Raw genomic sequence first — 16406 nt, 5'->3', positions numbered from 1 at the left:
GTGTACAAGGGCCCGGTTGAAGTGGAAATGGACTGCAAATCTGTAATTAAGGACCTGACCTCTGTTGGTCCCTGCCTTTCCCCGTGCTTTGGAGTAATCTGTAACATAAAGGAGACACTGGCGTTGTTCACCAGCCATAGATTCTCCTCGGTTGGGAGGGAATGCAACGCTTTGGCCCACGAACTAGCAGCTGAGGCTAGACAGAAGGGTGATCTACTAATCATTGATGGAATACCAGACAGACTACGAGACATGATGATCAGGGATCGCCCACCCCTCTCTTGAGTAACTCAGTTACTCTTGATTCTCAAAAAAAAAAGACATACCGCCTAAGTTTTGTAGATATGAGCCACGGAAAACCCTATAAACCCTACAGTATGTTCAAACCCAAACCCTACACCATCACTAAGGGCCTGTTCGGCAGCCCTCTGCTCCTCGCTTCTCAACTCCCTACTCCACATAGATGCGAAGCGCGCGGAGCGTCACTTGGGCCGCTCCGAGAAAATGGCCTGCTGGCCGCTCCACTCCGCCTCGAGGAAAGCGTAACGCTAACACGTTCGGTGCCACACTCGCCGCTCCAGGAGCTGTGCTGCGGAGCCGAGGGCTGCCGAACAGGCTCTAAATTGCCGAAAATCCAAAACACAAAACCGAAAAGCTAGGCAACAACAGGCCGCGTCCCCACTAATATGTCTCCATAACACATGTACGACTTCTGGTTAAACACTGGCACCTGCCGACCAACAATTTCCCTATTGTTTCTTTTTTGGTCAACTTACTGACAGGCTGCAAGTGCTAAATTCTTCTGTAATACAGTGCGGTATTTCTATACTTATATCTGAAAGCAGTGCAGTTAACAACTTACAGGGTCAAAGCTCACCGTCACCAAAAAGTTGGAAAAGAAGAAAAGCAAAGGTCACACGAGCACATTGCATGCCTTTACATTAACTTCGATTTGCAAAAATACCACAGCGATCAGCATCGTTTCACTACTCTAGCGAGATGCGCCGGATCTTGGAGACGAGATGGGCGGTGGGGAGGTCCAGCTGGGTCCCGCCATCCGATTTTATCAGGTCGCGGACCTGGTCCCTCGGGGTCGAGATGCAGGCGTGGAAGGTGGAGAGGAATGGAGGGATCGGCATCGACAGTGCCGAGAGGACGTTGTTCAGGTACTCGATGTCCGCCGCGAGCTGCTGGGCGCCCCGGTCCGTGATGTAGTGGATCCCGCGCAGCTGCTCCATGAACAGGGCGGTGGCACCCTCGGCGACCTGAGACATGGAAACGAAGGTCAAGAAAACATACTATAATTTTCGGCATGTTTTGAATTCAAAGCATTTGATTTCATGCTTTTTTATTATTTGTTGTTATGTAAATATGACAAGACTGTTGAGGGGATTTAATGTATTGTTCTGTTCAATTGTGATGCACATATTTTCAATATGTATAACGCACAGTTCCCTACATAATTTGCAACATAAAACAAAATAAGCATTGGAGCACGGTTGATTTTGTTGACAGCATATTTTACAAGTAAACAGGGTAATGGACACTCTTATTGAAGATGCTAAGTCCAGATTATGTGACTTCGAATGTGGTATCACTTACCTTGAATATCCACTCTGTAGCAAAGAACTGAGCCTCATCATTGCCAGCCTCACTGCCTGAGATGCCTTCAGCGAGAGGCTCCAACTGCTGTGGCAAAGTGAGGAGATACTCCCCGACACTGGTCACGTATGACTGTGGGTACGCACTGAAGCTTGGAAGAGGAAGACCACCCTGCTCCTCCACGGACGACCAGATTGGGAGGCGGGCAATCTCACAGAGACGCTGCCGGACTTTGGAAATGAGCACATCATATACAAGCTCGTTTACTTTGTCTGAGAAGGCCGCAACTCTTTGTGACGTGACGGGAAGAGCGTGGAACCTTGGATCTTTTGACTGTACAACAGAAACAAGTTTCTTTAAATGAACAGAGGATGAAGGGCAAATAAATTCTATGTGCAAGAATCAAGAAGTATATGAATAGGTTCTATGCCAGAGCTGAATACTAATAACTTAATGTAATACTTCCTCCGTTTCTAAATATATGACGTTTTGGTAGTTTAAATTGAACTACCAACACGTCATATATTTAGGAACAGAGGGAGTACAAAAGAAAGTTGCTGCTAAATTTCATGTGGAGCAAGAGATTATAATCAAATCAAACCCAACAGTTTTACTCCATATGTTCTGTTCAAAGTAAATACATGGACTCGCTCATGATCAGCAATCTTGAGCAACCATGTAAAGAGCATATAACATGATCAAGCATACATATTTTACCAAACACAGAAGTCCATCATTTTCTAGAGAATAGACATGCTGACTCAGCCCAATAAGAAAATGCAGTCTGCGGTCTGAACCATCAGATCAAAAGTCAAATAACTCGGGACTTGATTGCTACTTAAATAAGAGTAGGGTTAACATGCATCGTTTGCAAGTTCAGTCACTAGCTAATTGTTCAGATTTACAGTTGACCCCTGCGTTGTAACACTAAATGCAAGACATTTTAGAAGCATATAACTTACCTGTTCTAGCACAGTGAGGAGTTTCTTAGACTTGTCTGGTAGATTGGTGAGTCGAATGGTTGCAATATCAAGTGCTGCCCTCCCACCCAGAGGTGCTCCCGAGTTGTCATCAGCAGTACCAGCAGATGATTTATCCATGCTAGAACCAAATCCGGAAAGAGAAAAGTTTGTTCCAATCCTGGCAAGAGTAGCCCTTAAAGAAGCTTCGAAAACTGAGGTCCTGCTAGTTAAGCAATCGGCAACTGTAAGAACCTGCAAAGCACCCTGGACAATTGACCATTCTTCCTCTTCAGACACATCCACCAATCGTGGTGCTTCCTTTTTCTCTAATCCTGCATCTTTTTTCAAGGCATCAGTATGTGTGGTATTATCCAACCCACATACCGTCCTCAGGGACTTCAAAGTTTCTTGTAGATTAGATATGTATTGCAGCATGACGTCATCAAGAGCCAGTACCAGTTCATCTGCCTCTGATCCACCAGTGAGACTAATGCATCTCTCAACAGCTGCTTCAAGAAGTACTATCATCTGTGGGATGGATTCCTCCATCCTACGGACAGTTTCACTTAGCTCTATACCTTGTGCACCTAAACCACGGGAGATGGCTCCACGGATATCTATACCGGCCATCGCAGCAGAAAGCACAGCGCGCTCCATCTGCCCGTACCTACATGACATGAAACTTAGTATACACTACACAGAACTAACTGCTTAGTGCTATGCATTAATAACTACAACTTGTTGTAAATACAGGAGGTAACAAGATGCGACATAAGTTTTTTTCATCTTCTTTCCTTTGCTTTTATCAGATAAAACGACTTTAAATGCTTACCTCATCTTAAAGGTTTCATATGGGGAATAAATAGCTTTCAATGTATTCAGCACAACTCCAAGATCTGATTCTGAAAATAAGTGCTGAATGTTCCGAGCAAAAGTGCCAGTCATGTTGTGCAATTCGATTAGTGCAGCAAGATGTTTATTCTGCAATTTGATGCTTTTTGGCAAGTCACCTGATATAACATCCAGTACACCTGGAGACAGAGAAAATAAATCAACTAATTAAGGAACAAAACTAAGTGCTCTTCCGCAACAAACAAGAAAAAATAACCAATAACTTGCCAATAAACAAACAAATACGCGAAGTATACCTTTTGCAACAGATCTGGTTTCAGGAACAGCATCCCCAGTTGCTACATTAACACGAGAGACAAAGCTTGAATTCAACTCACTCATGGTCTCCACAAGTACTTTTGGGACCAGTGATCTGTATTCTTCAGGGAATGCAGTCAAGCACCTGCAAGTATTAGCATTTTAGAACACTACAGTTTATAGATAGTCAGTGGGGCAAACATTTTTCATGTGGCCCAAAGATTAGTTACAAACTGCTGCCATGGGCCACCTTGTGTGTGACTTAATTTAGAACCACAAGTATTTGTCAACACAGAATAAAAGAAAACAGGATCACATGGACATACCACTTCCATTCTTGTTCAAGGTAAAGTAGTGTCTCATCATAGAAACTTGGCAGCCAGCTTGAGAATGAGACACTAGTGATTTCACCACCACGCTTCTCCACCTCTGCCCTGTTGGCCCTTTGCTTTAGGTCAAAATCTTCCCAGAGTTTCTTCAGAGGCTTGATATGAATCTTAGTGTATTGCACCTCTAGTGACTTGAACCTCCCAATACGTGTCAATATACCACGAAGATCTTGCACGGCATCAATCTTTCAACCAAAATTGCACAGGAAGAGGTTCAAAATAAAATAAATAAAGATGTTTCATGGAGTGTTAACAATGAGCTAATTTTGAGACAGAAACCTTGCGGTTAGAAAGGGCATCCAATAAACGGGGCTGAACCATTTCGTCCAGCCTTTCTTCCAATACTTCAAGCTGCTTTCTCACATTAGCAAACTCTGCAACCTGAAAGCAACATTTAACAAGCTAAATGAAAAGGCCCTGCATAGATGCTTGGTGAGAAAGAGAGAGGGGAGAGTAAAGTACCTCCCCAACTGCTGACAAGCAATGTCTCATGGTTGCCAGGGTTTCTGCGGCTTTTGGAAGATCGCCACTCGAAAACACATCCTCAACACTTTGGCTCAACTGAGCTAGTCCAGCTGCATCCTGCAGTTCCAGCCAACAGAATCTCACAATTATTAGATAAGAACTTACCACTTGAGTAAAGCAGGTACTCTAGTGACATGTGCCGTGCCATGGTAGATACTATTAAAACATACCTGCAATGTCGTGTATGCAGCTTCCATGCGTTGTTTCACAGTATCAATTCGTGCTAGCGCAGTTATTGACTCAGCAGATGAGCCCTCAGCCTGGTTGGAGAAATTATCATAAGTACTTGGTTAACAGACACATTTACAAAATAAAGCTGAAAATGTGTGCGAAATTTGTTCGTGATACATGCAGGTGGCATGTGTGCTTTTAACTTCACTAATATATACTTCCCAATGTTCCCATTGCATTAGAATAAGGAAACAATAATTCCAAATAATCTAGCATGAATCAAATCCAATTGTATTCCGCAAAAAAGCCATACAAAATGCTGTTGTAGTCATACAATTGTATTAGACAGTTACATTGCAGTCAGAAGTACACACTCAATCACACTGGGAGAAAAATGTTACTGCTGCAGCTCTTTCGAGAAGATTCTAAACATGTAATTAACTAGAACTATAGGTCTCAGTATTTTATGGCAATAACGTACATGCTTAGACACAGTTTACATGGACATCAGCTCTGAATTTTGTGAGTTTCTATGTACTTTATACAGTATGCTCAAGAGTTTTCTGTGCATAATTATGATGTAGGAGTATCTAAGTACAAAACATGGTAGCATCCCAAACTAATATGTTCTTCTTCCTTATTTTTCTAACTTAGTACCAAAATCTAGCAGGGTTTCACTAAGCCCAGGAAAATTGAGGGATCAGATTCCACATAACAACAAAGGAGACAGTGCGTCCAAAGGCCAAATAGATCAAATCAAAGCTTAAACTGTGAATTTGGTACTATTTTGGATAGTGCTATCTAACATTATGTTATGGACGTAGCATAATAATTTTATTGTCTTAGAAACAAAATGCTATGTACAAGGCAAAGACCACACAGATACAAATGACATGGCCTCGGAATTTGAGATCCAGATCCAGTTAAAAACATGGTGGCGACAGCAGAGTCCTAACTGTAAGCATGAAGGAGTCATACATGCTCAAACTGAATCATAGCTAAACCACTCCCAGCCTGAATTGCAGTATGAGAATTAGCACATTTGCACCGATAACCTACTGCAGAACACCCATCCAAACGAGTCTCGATTTCGCGACAGTACATACATGCCGGGCGCGAACGCGCGCGAGATCCAGATCCGACTGGGGACGACAGAGGGGCGGTGGGAAGAGCGGGGGCACCTGCCTGGGAGAGGGACTGGAGGACGGAGGCGAGGTGGGAGCGCAGCGCGAGGGCGTCGTCGCGGAGCCTGAGCGCGTCGCGGCAGGCGAGCGGGACGCGGCGGAGCGCGTCGGCGCTGTCCCGCTCGAGCGCGGCCCCCGCGTCGTCGGCCGCGGCGCGGAGCCGCTCCTCGGCGTCGGCGAGGAAGCGGTCGAGCGGCTCGGACGGGTGCCGCGCGTCCAGCGCCGCGTTGATCCACCGCTTCGGGTCGAACCCCTCCGCCCCGAACTCCGACGCGTCCACCACCACCATTTTCCTCCGCCGGGCCGCGCCCCGCGAGGGCCTTCCCCTCTGCCCTTCCTCCTCCTCCGCGGCGGCGACCTCGGCCCGCCGGAGAATTGGACGGCGCCTCGGAGTTTGGAGGCTGTTGCTGCGCGGCTTGCCTGCTCACCTCCGCGTCTCCTCACTTGCCAGTTGCCACCGAAGCAACGACCACCATGGCACGGGGGCAAGTCACTTTGTTGGAGTTCACGGGAAAAACGTCTTTAGGTTAGACGTATTGTGCGAACTAGTCACGGTATCATGTACTATTCCGTTTTCCCCAGGGGTAAGCGAGAAACACATCCGGAAAGGATATTTTTTGGATAACCAAAAATCTTCACTATCGTGGCCAAAAAAACCATTATAATCCGTTTGCATATCTGCGTTCCTGGTGACAAAGACTTTGAAGCAAGGCCAGTCTTGAATGCATTTCGACAGCTTTTTGAATTTGTATTCCCAAACATGGTGGAACTCTATGAAACATATTGTAGCTCTACAAAACATATCAAAACTCTATGAAGTTTGAAGTGTGCTGACACACAATGAAACATAATGATGAACATTCGAGCGCAGCAAATCCTGATATAACTATAGCCAAAGTATTTCCACTTATAATTGTTGTCGAATTTTATTTTCAAAATTCTTAAGGGATTATTACATACATAATATTCTCAATTGTTCAATCCAGGACCAAAAGAAATGTTATTATGTGGTTTTGAATCTCAGGTCGTCGGAACGACAAAAAAATGGATGTTTTAGCATAAGTTTTAGTCCACACTATGATCTAATAGCATATATCAACTGCCACATTATGATGCCAGTGTCTCTCCGATGGACATCATGTAGGTTGTAATAAATCTTACTTAAGTAGATTTCTAGTTTTTTTCACGAGAGACTTATTATTTTAGAGACTCACCAGAGCACTTGTATACACACGATGGTACTAAACATATTGCAAATGAGTATTTGAAAATAATCAAAGTGTATGTATACATAAGTAGTGGAATACATGAAGTTTTCATGACCGCTGATGTTAACATAAGTGATGTTATTTTGATACAAAGTATAACATGCACATGATGTAGCTTATTGATGAACTCACTAGAACGTGCAAAAAACACAAAAATACTAGTCAAGAGTGAATGCCAATGGTTCAACTTATATTCTAGAAGTTTCCATAGATATGATTACATAATCATACACTAGGAAATTTTACTAAGATTTTTGATTGATCGTAGACATCTCTATCATGATTTTAAAATATTAAAATATAGATAGACACACATACTCCCCTCTCTCACAAACAGTCACACTCTATAGTTTATTGAATTGTCAAAAAAAATTGGAGGAGATTTTTTGATCACAAAATAGATTTTAATTTAGAACAATGCAAATAATTTTGTGACATTTAAAAATTAATTGTATAAGGAAAATGGTATACCTAATATAGTAATATTTATCAACAAATGTAACATGGTTAACTATGCTAACTAGTTCCCCGCAAAAAATGATGCTAACTAGTTAAAGTACACTTGTTAAACTATAACATGATAAAAAGAATTAAGTTATATGGAAGTATAGATGTTTATTATAAATTATATTTATTCTCTTATGCTCCAGATCCAATATTTTGTTCGAATTGTCTTATCACATATGTATTTTAGTTAGTATAGTAAATAAAATACTTTGTCAAAGAATCAAGATAAAACCCATCGTCGACCTCCCGAGAGGGACGCCCCTCTTCCAGCTGGAACATGACATCCAGGAGCGATAGCCAGTATAAAACCGGAGACACCGCCAACACAGAGGCAACAAGCACCATGGGAAACACTACCATCAAGAATCAACCCGGGAACACTGGTGAGATCAAGACAAAGTAGTCGAATGGAGAAAACAGAAATCTGAACCTATTATGTTTTCATGAATATATGTGAGTTCTTGATCCTATCTTGCAAGTCTATAGTCACCTACTATGTGTTATGATCCGGCAACCCCGAAGTGACAATAATCGGGACCACTCCCCGTGATGACCGTAGTTTGAGAAGTTCATGTATTCACTATGTGTTAATGCTTTGGTCCGGTACTCTATTAAAAGGAGGCCTTAATATTCCTTAGTTCCCAATAGGACCCCGCTGCCACAGGAGGGTAGGACAAAATATGTCATGCAAGTTCTTTTCCATAAGCACGTATGACTATATTCGGAATACATGCCTACATTACATTGATAAACTGGAGCTAGTTCTCTGTCACCCTATGTTATAACTATTGCATGAATAATCGCATCCGACATAATTCTCCATCACCGATCCATCGCCTACGAGCTTTTTATATATTGTTCTTCGCTTATTTACTTTTCCGCTGCTACTGTTACAATCACTATAAAACCAAAAAAAATACTTTTGCTACCGTTACCACTACTATCATATTACTTTGCTACTAAATACTTTGTTGTAGATATTAAGTTTCCAGGTGTGGTTGAATTGACAACTCAGCTGCTAATACTTGAGAATATTCTTTGGCTCCCCTTGTGTCGAATCAATAAATTTGGGTTGAATACTCTACCCTCGAAAACTATTGCGATCTCCTATACTTGTGGGTTATTAAGACCATTTTTTGGCACCGTTGCCAAGGAGCATAGCTCTATTCTTTGAGTCACTTGGGATTTATATCTGTTGGTCACTATGAGGAACTTGAAAGACGAAAGAACTAAGATTTTCACTCAACTACGAGGGGAGGTAAGGAACTGCCATCTAGCTCTGCACTTGATTCACCTTCTGTTTTGAGTAAACTTGCGACGCCTAAACCTGCTTCTGCTATTAATTCTGATATGTCGCATGTTATTGATGATGCCACTTCTGCTATGCATGATACTTATGATGAAACTACTTCTATGCTTGATACTACTGTGCCACTTGGTGAATTTCTTGATGAACAACTTGCTAGGGCTAGAGAGAATGAAATTATTGAAACTGATAGTATTGATGAAAGTGATGATGAAGATTCTCCCCTAGATATGAATTTCCTGTTGTGCCTGAGGGTTATGTTATGGATGAAGAAACTGCTAGAGACTTTCTTGCCTGCAATGATAGAAGTGATCTTAAGAAACTATTAGCTAAGCTGAAAGAAAAATCTCTGAATGCTAGAATGAAATATGATCCTGCTTATGCTACTTCACCTATCTTTATTACTGATAAGGATTATGATTTCTCAGTTGATCCTGATATAATTACTTTGGTTGAATCTAATCCTTTCTATGGCTATGAATCTGAAATTGTTGTGGCACATCTTACTAAATTAAATGATATAGCTACCCCGTTCACTAATGATGAGAAAACTCGCTATTATTATATCCTTAAATTATTTCTGTTCTCATTAAAGGGTGATGCTAAGATATGGTTTAATTCTCTTGATCCTGGTTGTGTGCGTAGTCCCCAGGATATGATTTACTATTTCTCTGCTAAATATTTCCCCGCTCATAAGAAACAGGCTACTTTAGGGGAAATATATAATTTTGTGCAAATTAAAGAAGAGAGTCTCCCACAAGCTTGGGGGGCGCTTCTCCAATTACTTAATGCTTTTCCTGATCAAACTCTCAAGAAAAATGAAATACTGGATATCTTTTATAATGGACTAACTGATGCTTCCAGAGATTACCTGGATAGTTGTGCTGGTTGTGTTTTCAGGGAAAAACCTGTTGATTAAGCTGAATTACGATTGAATAATATGTTGACTAATGAAAATAATTGGGCACTTCCTGAACCAACTCCTAAGCCAACTCCGAAGAAAAGGGGTATTCTATTTCTCAGTCCTGAAGATATGCAAGAGGCAAAGAAATCTATGAAATAAAAAGGTATTAAAGCTGAAGATGTTAAGAATTTACCACCTATTGAAGAAATACATGGTCTTGATAACCCGACACAGGTAGTAAAGGTAAATTCTCTCTATAGATTTGATGAAGGTGATATTCCTCGTAATAAGTCTGCTAGCCAATGCTTATATGAGTTTGATAATTTTATTGTTAAACAAGAAAACTTCAATGCTTATGTTGGTAGATAATTGAAACATAATTCTTATATGATTGAACACTTGAGTGATTATATGGCTAGTGTTAAAGGTGAACTTAAAATTATTAGTAAACATGCTTCTATGGTTACCACTCAAGTAGAACAAGTGCTTAAAGCTCAGAATGATTTGCTCAATGAATTAAATAATAAGAAAAATGATAATGCTGTTAGAGTTATGACTAGAGGTGGTAAAATGACTCAGGAACCTTTGTATCCCGAGGGCCATCCTAAGAGAATTGAGCAAGATTCCCAGAGAAATAACGTTGATGCACCTAGTCCTTCTAAGAGGAAGAAAAAGAAAAATGATAGGACTTTGCATGCTTCTAGTGAACCTGCTGTAGACACACCTGAGAATCCTAATGATATTTCTATCTTTGATGCTGAAACACAATCTGCTAATGAACATGAACCTAGTGATAATGTTAATGATGATGTTCATGTTGATGCTCAACCTAGCAATGATAATGATGTAGAGATTGAACTTGTTGTTGATCTTGATAACCCACAATCAAAGAATCAACGTTATGATAAGAGAGACTTTGTTGCTAGGAAGCACGGTAAAGAAAGAGAACCATGGGTTCAAAAACCCATGCCTTTTCCTCCTAAACCATCCAAGAAAAAGGATGATGAGGATTTTGAGCGCTTTGCTGAAATGATTAGACCTATCTTTTTGCGTATGTGTTTGACCGATATGCTTAAAATGAATCCTTATGCTAAGTACATGAAAGATATGTTACTAATAAGAGAAAGATACCGGAAGCTGTAATTTCCATCATGCTTGCTAATTATACTTTTAAGGGTGGAATACCAAAGAAACTTGGAGATCCAGGAGTACCAACTATACCATGCTCCATTAAAAGAAATTATGTTAAAACTGCTTTATGTGATCTTGGAGCCGGTGTTAGTGTTATGTGATACGTCTCCGTCGTATCTACTTTTCCAAACACTTTTGCCCTTATTTTGGACTCTAACTTGCATGATTTGAATGGAACTAACCCGGACTAACGCTGTTTTCAGCAGAATTGCCATGGTGTTATTTTTGTGCAGAAATAAAAGTTCTTGGAATGACCTGAAAATCAACGGAGATTATTTTTGGAATATATAAGAAATACTGGAAGAAGAATCCACGTCAGGGGGCCCACACCCTGTCCACGAGGGTGGGGGCGCGCCTACCCCCTAGGCGCGCCCCCCTGCCTCGTGGCCCCCCTGACGCTCCACCGACCTCAACTCCAACTCCATATATTCGTGTTCAGGGAGAGAGAAAATCAGAGAGAAGGATTTATCACGCTTTACAATACGGAGCCGCCGCCAAGCCCTAAACTCTCTCAGGAGGGCTGATCTGGAGTCCGTTCGGGGCTCCGGAGAGGGGAATCCGTCGCCATTGTCATCATCAACCTTCCTCCATCACCAATTCCATGATGCTCACCGCCGTGCGTGAGTAATTTCATCGTAGGCTTGCTGGATGGTGATGGGTTGGATGAGATTTATCATGTAATCGAGTTAGTTTTGTTAGGGTTTGATCTCTAGTATCCACTATGTTCTGAGATTGATGTTGCTATGACTTTGCTATGCTTAATGCTTGTCACTAGGGCTCGAGTGCCATGATTTCAGATCTGAACCTATTATGTTTTCATGAATATATGTGAGTTCTTGATCCTATCTTGCAAGTCTATAGTCACCTACTATGTGTTATGATCTGGCAACCCCGAAGTGACAATAATCGGGACCACTCCCGGTGATGACCGTAGTTTGAGGAGTTCATGTATTCACTATGTGTTAATGCTTTGGTCCGGTACTCTATTAAAAGGAGGCCTTAATATCCCTTAGTTCCCAATAGGACCCCGCTGCCACAGGAGGGTAGGACAAAAGATGTCATGCAAGTTCTTTTCCATAAGCATGTATGACTATATTCGGAATACATGCCTACATTACATTGATGAACTGGAGCTAGTTATGTGTCACCCTATGTTATAACTGTTGCATGATCGATCGCATCCGACATAATTCTCCATCACCGATCCAATGCCTACAAGCTTTTCATATATTATTCTTCGCTTATTTACTTTTTCGTGCTACTGTTACAATCACTACAAAACCAAAAATATTACTTTTGCTACCGTTGCCACTACTATCATATTACTTTGCTACTAAATACCTTGCTTGTTGGGGATATGATTACTGGAGGTAAACCAGCTAGGAGTGGCCGGGTTAGCTCCATGAAGATAGAAGCCCATGAAGACGTGAGGATGGTGGCGCTTTACGAAGGCCCAAGGCCCAAAGGCGGGTTAAGGCCTGTAGATGTAAACCGACTCTGTCATGTAACTTGTATTGTAAGTTAGAGGAATAGAGACCGAGCCGGACACGTTTATGATCCGGCCTCGGGACTCTGTAAACCGGCGGGCGTCAACCTATGTATATAAAGGGACGACCCGACCACTGTTTAGGGACAACAGACAACAACTCGAGAGCCAGGCAAAGCGGATTCGCTCCCTGGTCATCGAAACCCTAGCAATACTAATCACAACTAGACGTAGGCTTTTACCTTCATTGAAGGGGCCGAACCAGTATAAAATCCCTCGTGTCCCTTGTCCGATTTAACCCCTTTAAGCTAACCCGTAGCGATGGCTCCACGACTAAGTCCTTTCACGAGGACATCTGCTATGACAAACCCACGACAGTTGGCGCCTACCGTGGGGCTATCGCATGATGGTTTCGAGTTCTTGAAGGGCAGCTTTGAAGGACTCACGGGATACGCTGTGGGCCGGATGACGAAGAGTCGTCGCGGCAAGCTTTACATCGACGATGCAGGGTGGGGTCCCGAGGCCATTTCGATCGAATATGGGTTCCGGGTCCCCTTTGGAGGAATTCACGTCTTCATCGGCAAAATCGGCGAACCAGGCCCTGAGCCGCACACCTGCACCGACATCATCGAGGCGGATTAGCGTGCAAGCCCTGCCCGGTTCAGCCCGCAACAAGGCATGTTTTGAAGGAAATATGCCCTAGAGGCAATAATAAAGTTATTATTTATTTCCTTATATCATGATAAATGTTTATTATTCATGCCAGAATTGTATTAGCCGGAAACATAATACATGTGTGAATACATAGACAAACAGAGTGTCACTAGTATGCCTCTACTTGACTAGCTCGTTGATCAAAGATGGTTAAGTTTCCTAACCATTGACATGGGTTGTCATTAGGAGAATGATGTGATTGACTTGACCCATTCCGTTAGCTTAGCACTTGATCGTTTAGTTTGTTGCTATTGCCTTCTTCATGACTTATACATGTTCCTATGACTATGAGATTATGCAACTCCCGTCTACCGGAGGAACACTTTGTGTGCTACCAAACGTCACAATGTAACTGGGTGATTATAAAGGTGCTCTACAGGTGTCTCCAAAGGTACTTGTTGGCTTAGCGTATTTCGAGATTAGGATTTGTCACTCCGATTGTCGGAGAGATATCCCTGGGCCCTCTCGGTAATGCACATCACTTAAGCCTTGCAAGCATTGCAACTAATGAGTTAGTTGCGGGATGATGTATTACAGAACGAGTAAAGAGACTTGCCGACAACGAGATTGAACTAGGTATTGGAATACCGACGATCGAATCTCGGGCAAGTAACATACCGATGACAAAGGGAACGACGTATGTTGTTATGCGGTCTGACCGATAAAGATCTTCGTAGAATATGTAGGAGCCAATATGGGCATCCAGGTCCCGCTATTGGTTATTGACCGGAGACATGTCTCGGTCATGTCTACATTGTTCTCGAACCCGTAGGGTCCGCACGCTTAAGGTTACGATGACAATTATATTATGAGTTTATGCATTTTGATGTACCGAAGGTTGTTAGGAGTCCCGGATGTGATCACGGACATGACGAGGAGTCTCGAAATGGTCGAGACATAAAGATTGATATATTGGAAGCCTATGTTTGGATATCGGAAGTGTTCCGGGTGAAATCGGGATTTTACCGGAGTACCAGGAGGTTACCGGAACTCCCCGGGAGCTATATGGGCCATGATGGGCCTTAGTGGAAAAGAGAAGAGGCAGCCCCTCATGGGCCGCATGCCCCTCCCCTCCCTTGGTCCGAATAGGACAAGGAGAGGGGGCCGGCCCCTCTCTCTCTTTTCCCCCCTCCGCGAGTCCTATTCCAACTAGGATTGGGGGGGGGGGGGAATCCTACTCCCAGAGGGAGTAGGACTCTCCTTGCGCGCCCTATGTGGCCGGCCAGCCTCCCCCCTTTAGTCCTTTATATATGGAGGCAGGGGCACCCCAGAAACACACAAGTTGATCCACATGATCATATTCTTAGCCGTGTGCGGTGCCCCCTTCCACCATAGTCCTCGATAATATTGTAGCGGTGCTTAGGCGAAGCCCTGCGACGGTAGTACATCAAGATCGTCACCACGCCGTCGTGCTGACGGAACTCTTCCCCAACACTTTGCTAGATCGGAGTCCGGGGATCGTCATCGAGCTGAATGTGTGCTAGAACTCGGAGGTGCCGTAGTTTCGGTGCTTGATCGGTCGGGCCGTGGAGACGTACGACTACATCAACCAAACGCTTCCGTTGTCGATCTACAAGGGTACGTAGATCACACTCTCCCCTCTCGTTGCTATGCATCACCATGATCTTGCGTGTGCGTAGGATTTTTTTTGAAATTACTACGTTCCCCAACAGTGGCATCCGAGCCAGGTTTTATATGTTGATGTTATATGCACGATTAGAACACAAGTGAGTTGTGAGCGATATAAGTCATACTGCTTACCAGCATGTCATACTTTGGTTCGGCGGTATTGTTGGACGAAGCGGCCCGGGCCGACATTACGCGTACGCTTACGCGAGACCAGTTCTCCCGACGTGCTTTACACATAGGTGGCTTGCGGGTGACAGTTTCTCCAACTTTACTTGAACCAAGTGTGGCTACGCCCGGTCCTTGTGAAGGTTAAAACAGCACCAACTTGACAAACTATCGTTGTGGTTTTGATGCGTAGGTAAGATTGGTTCTTGCTTAAGCCCGTAGCAGCCACGTAAAACTTGCAACAACAAAGTAGAGGACGTCTAACTTGTTTTTGCAGGGCATGTTGTGATGTGATATGGTCAAGACATGATGCTAAATTTTATTGTATGAGATGATCATGTTTTGTAACCGAGTTATCGGCAACTGGCAGGAGCCATATGGTTGTCACTTTATTGTATGCAATGCAATCGCGCTGTAATGCTTTACTTTATCACTAAGCGGTAGCGATAGTCGTGGAAGCATAATATTGGCGAGACGACAATGATGCTACGATGGAGATCAAGGTGTCGCGCCCGTGACGATGGTGATCACGACGGTGCTTCGAAGATGGAGATCACAAGCACAAGATGATGATGGCCATATCATATCACTTATATTGATTGCATGTGATGTTTATCTTTTGTGCATCTTATCTTGCTTTGATTGACGGTAGCATTATAAGATGATCTCTCACTAATTATCAAGAAGTGTTCTCCCTGAGTATGCACCGTTGCGAAAGTTCTTCGTGTTGAGACACCACGTGATGATCGGGTGTGATAGGTTCTACGTTCAAATACAACGGGTGCAAAACAGTTGCACACACGGAATACTCAGGTTATACTTGACGAGCCAAGCATATACAGATATGGCCTCGGAACACGGAGACCGAAAGGTCGAGCGTGAATCATATAGTAGATATGATCAACATAGTGATGTTCACCAATGAAACTACTCCATCTCACGTGATGATCGGATATGGTTTAGTTGATTTGGATCACGTGATCACTTAGAGGATTAGAGGGATGTCTATCTAAGTGGGAGTTCTTAAGTAATATGATTAAATTGAACTTAAATTTATCATGAACTTAGTACTGGTAGTATTTTGCAAATTATGTTGTAGATCAATAGCTCGCGTTGTTGCTTCCCTGTGTTTATTTTGATATGTTCCTAGAGAAAATTGTGTTGAAAGATGTTAGTAGCAATGATGCGGATTGGATCCGTAATCTGAGGTTTATCCTCATTGCTGCACAGAAGAATTATGTCCTTGATGCACCG

General features: G+C 42.8%; 1 protein-coding gene across 1 annotated transcript; it reads right to left on the bottom strand.

Moving 5' to 3' along the window:
- Positions 1-776: 776 nt before the first annotated feature.
- Positions 777-6442, bottom strand: LOC119328128 (conserved oligomeric Golgi complex subunit 7-like). Its single transcript, XM_037601154.1, has 10 exons — positions 5984-6442; positions 4798-4887; positions 4565-4684; positions 4382-4483; positions 4040-4287; positions 3713-3858; positions 3397-3595; positions 2565-3231; positions 1603-1935; positions 777-1265 (listed from the first exon to the last, which is right to left on the bottom strand). Exons 1-10 carry the CDS (start codon positions 6269-6271, stop codon positions 987-989), a joined length of 2472 nt encoding a protein of 823 aa, XP_037457051.1. The 5' UTR covers positions 6272-6442; the 3' UTR covers positions 777-986.
- Between the last annotated feature and the right edge of the window lie 9964 nt (positions 6443-16406).

The sequence above is a fragment of the Triticum dicoccoides genome, chromosome 7A (genome assembly GCF_002162155.2).
Source record: "Triticum dicoccoides isolate Atlit2015 ecotype Zavitan chromosome 7A, WEW_v2.0, whole genome shotgun sequence".
Lineage (NCBI taxonomy): Eukaryota > Viridiplantae > Streptophyta > Magnoliopsida > Poales > Poaceae > Triticum > Triticum dicoccoides.
Note: the sequence above shows the minus strand (reverse complement) of the source record. Positions and strands in the feature narration are given on the sequence as shown.